This window comes from Lactuca saligna, chromosome 6 (assembly GCF_052625555.1).
Source record: "Lactuca saligna cultivar CGN05327 chromosome 6, ASM5262555v1, whole genome shotgun sequence".
NCBI classification, from domain to species: domain Eukaryota; kingdom Viridiplantae; phylum Streptophyta; class Magnoliopsida; order Asterales; family Asteraceae; genus Lactuca; species Lactuca saligna.
Genome location: NC_136422.1, coordinates 140,082,984 through 140,097,545, shown reverse-complemented (window position 1 = coordinate 140,097,545; position 14,562 = coordinate 140,082,984). Strand labels below are relative to the sequence as shown.

Below are 14,562 nucleotides of genomic sequence, written 5' to 3'. Positions count from 1 at the left end.
GATAAATGGGTGTGGTATCACGAGGACACAGGTCATCATACGATAGCATTAATAAAATAGTTTGTTGACGTGGGTTCTATAGAGAATTCATGGGTTAGATCGAGTCTATAAATCATTTTTCCTACATCTGCAGTAGTCCTATGGTGCTTAGGTGTTTGTTGGTAGAATGTTCATGTGCAATCTTTTGATACAACTATAGATTGGATTTGTTGGGCAAAACAAAAACTTTTCTAGCAACTAGGACGAAAGGATTCAACTAGATTGTTATTTCCACAATTTACACCATATGATCTTTATGAAATTCTATTATTTTCCAATTAAAATCCTTTAATTTTTTGTGTTTTCGATACTATATTACAATTCATTTATACAGATTTTGAATAAGCGCGATACTATATTACAATTCATTTATACAGATTTTGAATAAGCGCCGCTTTTTAGAATAGCTGACACAGTTGGCTTAAAAACTCGTATATAGTTTTTATTGTTTGTAATTTTCTATCACATTGTTAATAGTTTAAAAATACAGTTCTGTAAAGAAAGTTACTTTTTCTAACAATGATCAACAAAAAAATAATTTAATTGTGTTAACAATTATTTATAATTTATATCTATAATTCTATAATTAGTTTATAAACAAGAAAAAAAATTAGTCAAAAAGATATAAACAAAATTAATTTTGTGATCTATTTGATATACATTCCAAATCTTTTGATAAATTTACAAACCAAACAAGATTTGATTGTAGAATAGATTTCAATTCCATTGTAAAGCTATCCAACCAAACACACAACAAGACTATAAATTACAACTCCAAATCTTTTCATAGACTCTAAATCCCACAAAAATAATTTCACAATCGAAACAGAAACAACTCCTTATTATTTATGATTTCAATGATTTCAAACCCTAAAATCATATCGAAATCAAGTTTCTAAACCAAAATCAAAAGTTTGAGCAAAAATCAAACAACCCCATTCGTTAAGAATGAAGAAGCACGAGATTTACAGAAATGAAATGTAAATTACATGGTGATAAATCTCAATTTCACAATGATGATCGCAAAGTAATCTGATTATTATTATAAATGTCGCGATCTCATCTTACCTAATAATATGATCATGCGGTTTTATGTTGCGACCAATATTCATTAACAAGTTGCGCAAATAAAGAATCCGGTTGGCTCATCAATTTCGAGGGTTCATCATACTCCATCACCTTTCCTGTAATTTACAAACAAAGTAAAATATTAAAATTTGCATAAATGAAAATTACCGAAATGTAGGGAATCATATTCCATCAGACAAGAAACATACATATGAAAAAAAAAAAAACTTACCATCCTTCATAACAAGTACCATTGAGCAGTCTATAACGGTTGGTATTCTGTGTGCAACTGTAATTACTGTGCAATCTTTAAATTCTTCTCGAATAGTTTTTTGAATAATTGTGTCAGTTGCATTATCGATTGAAGCTGTGGCTTCATCAAGAACAAGTATCTTTCTTCTTTTCAAAAGAGCTCTTCCTAAACAGAACAGTTGTCGTTGTCCCAAACTCCAATTCGATCCATCTTGAACAACTGTAATAATAAAAGAGGGAATGGAATGTGAATTCTGATTTTGATCCATTGGTGAAGGGTTTTTTCTTTTAATTTATTGATGGAATGGAATGATAGTTTGTCAATATTCTTAAATCTTACCCATTGAGTCCAAACCATCTTTTTTGTCTTGAATTGCATCTCGAAGTTGACATTTTTCAAGAACCTAGAAAAATACAACAAGTGTTACAGTTTGACAATAATTTTGATTATCAAGTGTTTTAATTTACCTGCCATAGTTCTTGATCACTATGTTCTCCAAGAGGATCAAGATTATACCGAATGGATCCATTGAATAAAGTTGGTTCTTGTGGAATAATACCAAAATTTGATCGAAGGTCATGGAGTCCAATTGTAGTAATATCTAATTCATCTATAATGATTCTTCCCTCTGTAGGTTCCACTAATCGAAACAATGCACTAATTAAAGTTGTTTTTCCACTCCCTGTCCTTCCAACAATCCCAATTTTGTTTCCTCCTTCAAATACACAATTAATTCCTTGAAGAACCAATGGGGAATTCGGTTGATATCTTATCTACATTGTAAAAGTAATCAAATAAGTCATAAAATTAGGAATTTGAAATGATAGAATTAGGAAAGGAATGGAATTGTTGGTTGTGTGATGGAATGCAATAATCGTTTTCATCACCTTGCTTATTCCATTCGATTCTTTTGTTATTCCATTCCATTTAACCAAACAAGCATGGAAAAAAGTTTGAAAATTGTACTTACTTTTAGGTTTTGGATATCGACTCTACCAGAACTTGGCCAATTACTTGGGGGTCGATTGTCTTCTATGATTTCCGGGGCTTCACTAAGGATATGCATGTATTGCTCTAGTCTTTCAACCGAAACTATCAAATTCGATAGCTGACATTGGAATTGAACAGAAAGAACAACAAAAACATTCAATGAGAGCCCATATGAGAGAGCCATTCCAATGAGTCCTGTGATTACAATGTTTGTTGTTAGAGAAGCATCATAGTTCTCATTATTATTCCACATCTGCTAGACACAGTCTCATGATCGCATCTCATTCTACCTCTATATATGTTGGAGTCTATATTTTGATATCACTAACCTGAGTCAGACGCTTGAAACGGAAGCAAAGTTATGGCTAATGCAAAGCTAGCAACAACAAGCGCACATAGCATTTCTAGACGTTGGATCAACCACTCGTTTGCTGAAAAACTATGAAAAAATGGACTTGCATTGTTGTCAATGAGATTCAAATGTTCTACAAAGAATCGATCTTCTTCACCAAAAGCTCTAATGGTAACCACTCCGGCAATGGATTGTGCAAGATGGCTAGTGACTAATGACTTACTTGTTCCATCTAATCGCATCAACTCATTTGCAGATGCGTAATAGAATTTCTATGTAAACAAATTCGAGAGTTAACATTAGAAAAAAATATTCCAATTAGGTCCTAAATTTCTACAAATTTGCCTCAACTCTAGTAACACTATTTTTTTTACCTGAAGAAGTATGGTAACATAAACCGTTGGAATGATAATGACCAAGATAGGCCAAGTTAGGACTGCTAAGATTCCAAGGCTAAAGTAAGTGTTCATTGTTGTGCCTACAGTAAACGTAAGCTTTGTTGCCAATTCGAGATCCACAATGCTGAGATCCGAGGACACCTGACAAAAGTAGATAGATAAGTTTCTTGCAAGATCATTTGAGCATGATAAATTAATAATGTAGATGTATGAGTTTAAGTAAAAAAGAGTTACCCTGCTAATGATCCTTCCCACAGGTGTTGAGTCATAGAAGGACATTGGTGCTCGGTAAAGACATGTAATCAACTTGTTAAACATTGCAATTGATGTGTTTACAGTTAACTTGTAAATAAAACAAGATCTCCCAAGTAAAAAGATCATCATCACAATACCAAGGATCATGTATACCAACAACAACTTCATCTGGCTTATACTTACATTCTGCACTTCCTTAGCTAACCATAGATTCTGTGAGAATTGTCCAATTATGTAGAGCAAATGTAATAAAACCGACAAAGAGAAGAAGATGACTCCATTGCTTTGACTAAGATACTGTTTGTATGGTCTTAAACCTGTGTCCCCTGATTCTCGTTCTTCTTTCTTAATCAGTTGTTCCCCTACCGACTGTTCTATCTCTTTTACCGGCTTAATTTTTTCAATTTCTTGAATTGGGGATTCAGTCTTTTGTTTAGAGCCATCGGCTGTGTGATTATCTGAACCAGAATTTTCGCTAAGTGCAATCACAAGGTTTTGGAACTCTTTACTGGATTCAAGCAATTGATCGTAGGTTCCGGTTTCAACAATCTTCCCATCCGCCATTAACTGTTAACAAATTCAAAGCCGATTAAGAATAGAAGAGGACAAAAACCCTAAAACGACAAATTAGGGTTTATAACTTGTTAGCTAGCTTACCAGGATATTGTCAAAAGCAGGAAGGAAATCGACTTGGTGAGTTACAAGTAACACCGTCTTGCTCGATAAAGCTTCCATGATGAATTCCTAGAAATAAAAACGTGTTCAACGATTTACATTTTCGTTGCAGATTGAAGAGAGAAGTGAAAACGATGCTTACTTTGAACAAACTTGATGCAGTATGTGCATCAACCGCGCTGAATGGATCATCCAAGAGGTATATATCCGCATCTTGATATAACGCTCGAGCAAGCTGAACTCGTTGCTTCTGTCCACCGCTGAGATTTACGCCTCGTTCTCCGATGATTGTTTGATCGCCGAATGAGAACATCTCGATATCCTTCACCAGTGAGCATTTGGTTATTACATATTGATACTTCTCCTCATCCATCAAATTTCCGAATAGTATATTGTCTCGAATTGTCCCTGTTTGGATCCATGCCGTTTGCGAAACGTATGCCACCTTCCCATTCACTTCAATCTGAATTTGAAGATCAAATTTTGATTACATATCGTTATAGACTCGAGATGTGATGCAAAACTTTAGCTACATATCTTAAGCTATTGTCGGGGACAAAATTTAACACCTTCAACTTTATTGTGATATGCTAAAAAATTTCAACAAGTTATTTTTAATTGTTTTTGTGTTTAAAAAAAATTATGATGTTATTTTTATATCCGTAAAAATCATTACATGCTCTTTATAAAAATTAATGTTTTTATATCGTAGGTGGAATTAAAATAAGTATATGGCATTATATATTTTCAGAATTTGTAAGTGTTGTTCTGCATTTTGATTTTTTTAATTCCATCTAGACTATACATTCGGTTTTCTTGTATTATCTGGTTGTATAAATTTTTATAGATATCCCCAAATTAGAAAATATAGCTTTTAATTGACATAAAAATAATTTAATAATTCTTTTTTAGAGAATAGTACATTGAGTAAACTAACATAACGTAACAGTGTATTTTAAAAAAAATCATTTTTTTTCTTTAATAATACTAAGTCCAAAATAGAAAAGTACGGACCAACAAAAATTACCTGACAAAAAAAATTATATTTTGAATTTAGACTGTAATTTTAGTCTTCCAATATAAACTTCAAAATTTCAAGAAAAAAAAATCCAAAATCCAATATATAATTCCGAAATTTCAAGGAAAAAACATATTTTTAATATAATTTAACAAAAAGTTACCATACAACACTAGGACTTAAAATCAAACATTTTATTTCGAACATATGTAAAAATATTTCTTTAAAACAAATTGTAAAAAAAAACTCCAAATTAAAAAAACAAGTCCAAATTGGAACATACAGGAGAAAAATAACATATTTCAAAACTAAAAATTATAGTTATTTTCTTAATAAAAAAGAAAAAGAAAAAAAACTCATTTAGTTGTATGTTTACTTAATTTCCCGTTTTATTATGGCTATTAACCACATATAAATAGATATTTATTTACATGTTATAAAATTTATCCCTATATCAATACACTTTTAATAATTAACAATATTATAAGAAATTAAAGGTACAAATTTTACAATACATGTGTGACTCTTTTTTAAAACTAAAAACAAGATTTACAATTTAACTATTGATATTTTTTATTATGTGTTTTGACAAAACATATACAATATCTAGTTTATTATTTAAATTAACAAATACATATCATAATTTTTTAACAAAACACATCAATTATTAGCCTCATTTCAAACGTACGACTATTTGTTTTTGGAAGTAATATTCTATTTCTCCTGCATGTGATTTCAATGAATTAAAAAGGGCAACATAAGCCAACAACCCACGACCTATTAATGAGAATCTAAGATTTGGACGGCTACATTATTTTTTGGTATGTAAAAGAATAATATAAAATCAAATTAGATGTTATATATTTTTTTTTATAAAATAATAATAATAATAATGTTGGGTTGGAGAAAATGTTATGAAAAAAGCTGTTATAAATGATATTTGATGTTTTTTATTTTTCTTTTAGCATCAAAACTATATAAAAATGTCACATGACAATTTTAGTCCACGTTTATGCAGATTATGTTTGATTTCGTTGACTAGTTATATATTAGATTAGATGTAATAATAATCTTTAATCGTTATGTTTTCAACCTATTTAATAAAATAACAATTAATTCAAATTAAAAATACACGAATTAATTACAGATCAAAAGGTTAGAAGAGATCGTACTGTGCCTTTTATATTCGGAACCTCTCCAAGAACGGCGGAGATAAGAGTCGATTTACCAGAGCCGACTTCACCGCAGATAGCCACTTTTTTTCCGATCAAAACTTCAAGTTTTACATCGGTAAGTGTCGGTTTCGAAGAATCATCATTCCATGAAATGGAATCACAATTGATTACTACAGCTCGATCTTCCATGTTTCCATGATTCTTCCCGTCTTTCTGCAACTCCGGCGCCTGTAAAAACTCAACAACACGAGTCAACGCAACCCTTCCTTCAATAAACACAGCTGCAACATCAGAAATAGCCTGAATCGGCTCCTGAATGATCCGAATCGTTGCCAGAAACGTAAACACGTTACTCGCATTAAGCTCGATTCCCAACAAGTAACAAGTCCAAAACGTCACCACCGCTACAATCGCCGGAGACGACCAAAACATAAGCATGAAAAACCCTCTTTGCATCATAACCGCCGATAACCATTTCATCTCTTCGTTTCTTAACTCTTCGGCAGCCTTCCGGAAATGTGTCTCCCAAGCGTACAACTTGAGAACCTTCATGTTTGAAATCGCCTCTGTTATGGCCTTCAACCGCCGGTCTTGCGCCCCCATGAGTTTCGTTAGGTACTTATGCTGTAATTTCCCCAACGGAATGTTTATGACGACTGTTAATATTATTACCAATAAAGCTGCGATCGTTGCTACTCCGATTGAATAATAGATTATGAAAATCCCTAGACAGATCTGAAGAGCGATTGTCCATATGTTATGAAACCAAAACGGAACCTCGCCGATTCTGGTAGCGTCAACGGTGGCGTAATTCATGATTTGACCGGAGGAGTAAATCAATTTAGCATCGTTTGATAGCTGGAGTTGCTTCTTATAAACTGCTGCACATAACATGGATTTGACTTGGAGTCCGATGACTCTACTCCGGAACTTTAGTTGTCTCTCCGATATCGATTCCAGAACTTTCGCTAGAAATAACCCTAACGTCAGAAAATACCCTTCGTTCTCGAAACTTTCATTCCCTTGAACAAGTTGAATGAAAGCTCGAAGAATCAAAGGACCTGAAGCCAACGCGAGGACTTTTATCAGCGCAAAAATACCAGTGATTACGAGCTCTTTCCGTTGCCAAACGAACAACGTCGATAAGACCGGCGGATCGGAATCACCATGATCACCGGAAACACTCTTTGCTCGCCGTTTCTCCAGCGTCTCCATGAAACTGGAATAACATTCTTCTGACGTGTCTTCCTTTCGTAACTTTGGGATGTCTTTATCGTCGAGAACTTGACTTTTCCCTTTGATCATCAACGGATTTAGCCACCAGAATGTGAATATGCTTAACACTCCGGCTTGGGCCATCGGAGTAACATTTTCGTCTGTTTCAGGTGGTGGATTAGCTTGCAGAGGCGCATAAAGTGAACCCTCTACCATTATGCAAGTCCTTCTGCGATGAAGGTCTGGAGAAAGGAGAAGAGAGTCGGTAGTTTGTTGTAAAACTGATGTGTGGACTGAAGTTCAGATAACTCTATCGGTGGTGTTTATAGCTACAGAAATCGGACCACCATAGCAGCTAAATCAATAATGAAATCCACTAAAGCCAAAAGCAATTATGCAGAATGAAATCGACAAAAGACATGTGTTTTGCAATATTCACGATTAATCGATTTTTATGTGATTTGAGATATTTGAGTCATAGAATCCAACCTCTTTCTAGAAATTATTATTAAAATATCATTATTTAAAAGAATATTCACCCACATGACGATATTTTCGAACATATGACACATGATAACTATCTTTCTTTTATGTTGGAAAATTTAAGATTTTCCAAACTACTAAATGTCTCTATAATTTTAAAGATTGAGGGAGTCCATCTCTTTCAATCCTTTCACAACTAGGTGACACATGGTTTTATTTTTCAATCTACAATACAAATAATCAATCTTTCCTAACCCACTTCCAATGTACAAATACCAAAACATGTCACAAGTTGACGGAGAATAGGTTAAGCGGGTTCAAGATAATGGTGAAGCGACCTCAACTTCATCGAGCATGTCATGGAATCGTCATCCTAGAGGCAAAGCCAACCTAGAAACAAGGTGACATGGCAATAGACCTGACAATTTCAGATACGAATATATGAATCTGTGAAAGACACGATATGATACGAATACATCTTAAAATTTGAGATAAAACTTATTTCTCATCGTGTAATCGTATCGTGTCAAATTTGTGGCTGACATGTTTTCATGACACGAATACACAAATTATCAGATCTACATGGCAAGCTCGACCGGTAAAGATAGACAAGTTGGACGATAGCCTAAGGCCCATATATGATTTAGGGCCCAATCTTGATTTAGTTATATAAAAAATTAATTAAACATCTTAGCTTAGTTGGTAAAGATGCACATGCATGTTAACCTATTTCTTAGACGAGTGATGATCCGTACACAATATTTTTTAGCCATACATAAAAAATTATGTTTTATACAGTTGTACAGTATAATTATCTAAAATATAAATTGTTGTCTATAGCTAAAACATATTGTGTACTAATCCCTACCATTTCTAAATGTCCTTGGTTCGATGGTTCGATTATCTTAACCGTTTTTACGGAGGGTCTTTTTGTAATAGATAGCCAGACCACAAGGTTAAAGGGATAGAAGTGGGATTCACCAACTAAAAACAAAGAGTAAAAATAATTGGGTTGAGCTGATTTTGTGTTATGAGTAAATAATTTAAGAGTGTATATTCTTTTTAAATATTTAAAACATGTTTAGTAATAGATTAACATAAATTAATAACGCTTTCGATATCTAATATATGAACGATGAGAGGCATGGTTATAAATTTTCATAATAACTCCTTTAAATTTAATTCATGTATATTTTTTAAAGGGCTTAATTTTTTATTTCGTTCGAGACCTAAAATATGTTTATATCGGCCCCTGTGACATAGGCCACACCCCAAAGTTGCATATAGAATGGCGCATGAGTTCTCGGTAACATGTTATGGAGAAAGACAAATTGATTCTAGTTAATATAGTGGGATGGTGGACCTTTCTAAATTGTTTACCTACTAAGTTAATACTATTTTCATCTCGTTTATGTGGATTTCAAGTGTGGTCTTAGATTAATGGATTGTATAGGTTGGCTTAGAGGTTTTCTATGTTTTGTAATGTTCTATCATCTTGCTATTAGTTAAGAAAAGCTTTGATGGTAAAAAATATAACTTTTTCTAACAAAAATAAACAAAGTAAATTAAAAATAAAAAAATAGTCAAAAAGATAAGAAGGTAAATTTTGTGATTATTTTATATACATTCCTATTATTTTGATGTATTTACAAACCAAACAAATCTATCCAACCACAACACATTAAAAATTCTTACAATTCCAGATACTTACATAAATTCTTATCCAAATCCTATAAAAATAATCGCATAGTCGAAACAGAAACAACCCCTTATTATTTATGATTTCAACGATTCAAACCTAAAAGCATGTCGAAATCAAGTTTCTAAACCAAAATCCAAAATTTCAACAAAATTCAGACAACCTCAATCCCATTCGCTGAGAGATAAATACGATGGTGATAACACTTAATTTCTCAATGATTCGATCATCGCTAAATTAATCTTATTATTATTATTATTATTATTATTATTATTATTATTGTAGCAATATGATCTTACCTAACAATCCGATCATGAGGTTTTATGTTGTGATCAATATTCATTAACAAGCTCCACAAATAAAGAATATGGTTCATTCATCAATTTCGAGGGTTTATCATACTTCATCACATTCTGGGTATACGAACAAGGTAATCAAATAAGTCATTTTGTTTAGATGAAATGGATCACAAAGTAATGGAATTATATTCATTCAACATGGAGTGGTCCATTCCATTCCATCAGGCAAGAATATATATATATATATATATATATATATATATATATATATATATATATATATATATATATATATATATATATATATATATATGAAAAAAGTCAAACTCATCATCTACCATTAAGCAGTCTATAATAGTTGGGATTCTCTGTGCGATAATAATTGATGTGCAATCTTGAAATTCTTCCCAAATTGATTTCATTCTTGATTGAAGTTGTGGCTTCATCAAGTACAATGATAGGCATATACCGGATCAAAATTGCAACTTAACAGTCACAAGCCCAGATCAGAAATGGGTCACGGTAGCCCAACTCGAGTTACTACATTAAGTGACTGTCTTGAGATGAAGTTAACCACGTGTTTTTTGTTTAACCCACAAGTTATTTTCCATTTGTTAGTTTTTTTTTTATTGTCTTTTTACTTATTGTTGAAGCTGTCAAGTTAGTTTTATTTTTGATTGCCACAAGTTTAGGAAACGTGGTTAGTGGGTATTTTCTTTGGCGTATATGTACAGAGAACAAAAAGGAATGAAGCAGTTTTTGAAGTTCCTGAAATTTATTTGCTTTCTCTGTATTTTAATAGAGGAATCAATGTCCATGCTATTCTAATTCGTTACGGGTAATTAGAAGGTGAACTTGGGCAGCTAAATCGGAAGTCTCGTGGTGTAACTGTATCGAGTAATTTCAGGTTTAGTTTTCAACCTGTTATAATTTGTTGTGTTGGGTATTTTCGATCCTGATTCATAGCCTATTGCTATCATATTGGTATCAGAGCGCATGGATACCCGAAGCATAAGCGAGATGAAGAAGCTAATTGCTGATGCTCTTGAGAATGACCGAAAAGAAAGAGAACAACAGATGAAAGCGTTGCAAGACCAGGTGCAAGAACTTATCGTTTCCCAAAATCATCGATTAGAAGAAGAGAATAATTCAGGAGGTACTGATGGTTCGTTTGTTCGTGGCGACAAGGAGAAATCAGGTACTCGTTTAACTGACATCAAAGTCGATATTCCAGAGTATGATGAGAAGATGGATCCTGATGAATTTCTCGATTGGATGCGAACGGTGGAACGGGTGTTTGATTACAAGCAATTGACAGAGGCTCACAAGGTGAAAATCGTAGCCCTCAAGTTTCGCAAATACGCTTCAACCTGGTGGTCCAATGTTTGTTTACAACGTGAACGCTCTGGGAAAGAAAAGATTCAAACATGGTTTAAGATGAAAAAGAAACTAAAAGAAAAGTTCCTTCCATCTTATTATATTCAACAGAGTTTCGGCCAACTACACTCCTTGAAGCAAGGTACGAGTACTGTTGAGGAATATTCGCGTGAATTTGAGTATCTGTTAATGAAGTGCGATGTACCAGAGGATGACCCTCAGACTTTGGTGCGTTATTTGGGAGGTCTAGAATCTCGGGTTGCTCAGGTTGTTGAATTACACCCATATCAAACCCTAGCAGACCTCACTTTACTGGCCCACAAAGTAGATGTGCAACAGCGTGGTAAAGGAAAGTATGAGTCCAGTCGTTTTTCTCTTAAGCCCAATTTAACCTCAAAATCCAACCCTAACTTTAAGCCCACCCCACCTATCACTCACAAAACACCTTCCGTTCCAAACACCAATTCCGAACCTCAAAGAGCTCCACGTTGATGTTTCCGATGTCAAGGCCTAGGGCACATCGCGTCTGAATGCCCAAACAAACGAGTAATTTCGTTAGTCAATTTCGAATCAGCAGGAGGTTTTGAAGTTGAATCCAATGAAACCATCATTCCTGGACACTTGATTGAAGATGAATTCGAAGTAACTGGTCCGGATGACGGGCCATGTCTTGTAGTTCGTCGAGCCCTCAGCACGACTACAGCTTCAGGTACAGAATTACAACGTGAAGCAATTTTTCATACTCGATGTACGATTGATCAAAAGGTGTGCTCGGTGATAATTGATGGGGGTAGCTGCACCAATGTTGCTTCTCAGACTTTGATTACAAAATTAAACCTCAACACACAGCCTCACCCTTCTCCTTATGTTATTCAATGGCTTAATCAGGGAAAAGGGATACGTGTTTCTCACCGTGTTCTATTATCTTTTAGCATCGGTAAATCGTATGCAGACGAAATTTGGTGTGATGTTATACCAATGGATGCGTGTCATGTGCTATTAGGGCGTCCTTGGCAGTACGACAAACGCGTAATTCACGATGGGTATTTCAACACCCACTCTTTCTATCATAACAACCGCAAAATTGTTCTCACGCCCATCACACCAACTTCAACCTCCTCAAAAACCACGACCACCTTGAGTACAATTCTTCAATCTGAGTATCATGAATATGCGTCTTTTAAAGACCATCTTCTGTTGGGACTTGACGAAGAAGAAAAGCAACCTCAACCTCTGTTGTCCCCTGTTATACAGACTTTATTGAAGGCCTATGCACAAGTTTTTCCCGATGAAATTCCCATGGGACTCCCACCTCCACGCTCTATTCAACACAAAATCGACCTTATACCGGGGTCTGTGTTACCCAACAAACCTGCCTACAGAACCAATCCCAAAGAAACCATTGAAATTCGAAAACAAGTTGACAAGTTACTTGCGAAAGGACTAATTCGTGAATCTCTTAGCCCTTGTGCAGTGCCTACTTTACTTGTACCCAAAAAGAACGGAGAATGGAGGATGTGTATGGATAGCCGATCCATAAACAAGATCACCATCAAGTATCGTTTTCCTATTCCGAGGCTTAACGATTTACTGGATGAGCTTCATGGCTCAACCGTGTTTTCTAAAGTAGACTTGCGGAGTGGTTATCATCAAATCCGAATATATGAAGGGGATGAATGGAAAACGGCCTTCAAGACCAAAGAAGGGTTATACGAGTGGTTAGTTATGCCGTTTGGACTGTCCAATGCGCCAAGTACTTTCATGAGGCTGATGAATCACGTTCTAAAACCATTTCTGGGGCGTTTTATTGTTGTGTATTTCGATGACATACTTGTGTACAGCCAGAGTATGGAAGATCATCAGACTCATCTTGTTCAACTATTCCAGGTCCTTGATCAAGAAAAGTTGTATGGAAACTTAGAAAAATGCGATTTTTTCACAAAACAAGTCAATTTTCTTGGTTATCTAGTTACTGACCAATGAATACAAGTAGATGAGAAGAAAGTTCAAGCAATCCACGACTGGCCCGTCCCGCAATCCATCCAACAAGTTCGAAGTTTTCATGGTCTCGCCTCTTTTTACCGGCGTTTTATCAAAAACTTCAGCACCATCGTCACTCCAATGACTGAAATTACCAGATTCAAAATATTCAAATGGACACCTCAAGCTCAACGAGCTTTTGATGAGCTCAAACTACATCTATCGTCTACTCCCGTGTTAGCGTTACCATGTTTTCAGGAGATGTTTGAAGTCGAGTGTGATGCGTCTGGTGTCGGCATAGGCGCGGTTCTGTCCCAACAAACCCGTCCCGTTGCTTATTTCAGCGAAAAGTTTAATGATGCAAAAAGGCGATACTCAACTTACGATAAGGAATTTTATGCAATTGTTCGGGCCTTGGATCATTGGCAACACTATTTGATTTCTAAAGAATTCATTCTACATTCTGACCATGAGGCATTAAAGTACATCCAAGGCCAGCATAAACTTCAGCCACGACATGCTAAATGGATCGAATTCCTTCAGGCGTTCACATTCACAATTAAACACAAGGCAGGGAAGTTAAATAGAGGTGCTGATGCTTTATCTCGTAAATATTCCTTATTGAATTCGCTTCAACCTACAGTTATGGGACTCGATCTTTTACAATGTGCATACCCAACAGACCCTGATTTTGGGGAAGTATATCACATTTGTTGCAACCATGCTAAAGGCGAATTTCACATCTTTAATGGGTTTCTTTTTAAAAGACAGCGGTTATGTGTTCCTCGCCACAGTGTGCGGTTGGTTATCCTACAGGAAGCACACGAAGGTGGCTTAGCTAGTCACCTTGGAGTTGACAAAACACTTCATATTGTGCGGCACCAGTTTTTTTGGCCACAAATGAATAAAGATGTGGGTCATTACATTCGACGATGTCTTCAATGTCATCAAGCCAAAAGTCAGTCGTCTCCACACGGCTTATACCTGCCACTACCAGTCCCTGTTGCGCCTTGGGAGGATGTGAGTATAGATTTCATTACCGGGTTGCCCCGTACCCGGCAGTACAAGGATTCCATAATGGTTGTCGTCGACCGATTTTCTAAAATGGCACACTTTGTAGCATGTCATACCACCTATGATGCTGTCAAGATCGCAACATTATACTTCAAGGAGATAGTTCGACTTCATGGGATTCCGAAAACCATGGTTAGTGATAGAGATGCTAAGTTCTTGAGCCATTTCTGGCTGACTCTATGGCGGAAATTGGGAACGAAACTCAAATTTAG

At 35.1% G+C, this 14,562-nt stretch overlaps 2 protein-coding genes across 2 annotated transcripts; one reads left to right on the top strand and one right to left on the bottom strand.

The window, feature by feature from the left end:
- Nucleotides 1-801: 801 nt before the first annotated feature.
- On the bottom strand, nucleotides 802-7,786 carry LOC145000625 (ABC transporter C family member 10-like). Its single transcript, XM_078959885.1, has 11 exons — nucleotides 6,221-7,786; nucleotides 4,173-4,493; nucleotides 4,013-4,099; nucleotides 3,335-3,922; nucleotides 3,077-3,241; nucleotides 2,680-2,974; nucleotides 2,331-2,545; nucleotides 1,828-2,133; nucleotides 1,700-1,763; nucleotides 1,340-1,579; nucleotides 802-1,223 (listed from the first exon to the last, which is right to left on the bottom strand). The coding sequence occupies exons 1-11, from the start codon at nucleotides 7,652-7,654 to the stop codon at nucleotides 1,120-1,122; spliced, it is 3,819 nt and encodes a 1,272-aa protein (XP_078816011.1). The 5' UTR covers nucleotides 7,655-7,786; the 3' UTR covers nucleotides 802-1,119.
- Nucleotides 7,787-10,939: 3,153 nt separating this feature from the next.
- Nucleotides 10,940-13,279, top strand: LOC145002954 (uncharacterized). Its single transcript, XM_078962132.1, has 2 exons — nucleotides 10,940-11,639; nucleotides 11,874-13,279. The coding sequence occupies exons 1-2, from the start codon at nucleotides 10,940-10,942 to the stop codon at nucleotides 13,277-13,279; spliced, it is 2,106 nt and encodes a 701-aa protein (XP_078818258.1).
- Nucleotides 13,280-14,562: the final 1,283 nt, after the last annotated feature.

Excerpts from the sequence above, each read along its gene's own strand:
- LOC145000625 (XM_078959885.1), bottom strand. The coding sequence starts at position 7,654 with ATGGTAGAGGGTTCACTTTATGCGCCTCTGCAAGCTAATCCACCACCT. Across the intron at positions 4,494-6,220 it reads TTCCGAATATAAAAGGCACA|ATTGAAGTGAATGGGAAGGT; the intron begins GTACGATCTCTT and ends CTTCAAATTCAG. Across the intron at positions 3,923-4,012 it reads CTGCTTTTGACAATATCCTG|TTAATGGCGGATGGGAAGAT; the intron begins GTAAGCTAGCTA and ends ATTTGTTAACAG.
- LOC145002954 (XM_078962132.1), top strand. The coding sequence starts at position 10,940 with ATGAAGAAGCTAATTGCTGATGCTCTTGAGAATGACCGAAAAGAAAGA. Across the intron at positions 11,640-11,873 it reads AGTAGATGTGCAACAGCGTG|GAGGTTTTGAAGTTGAATCC; the intron begins GTAAAGGAAAGT and ends TCGAATCAGCAG.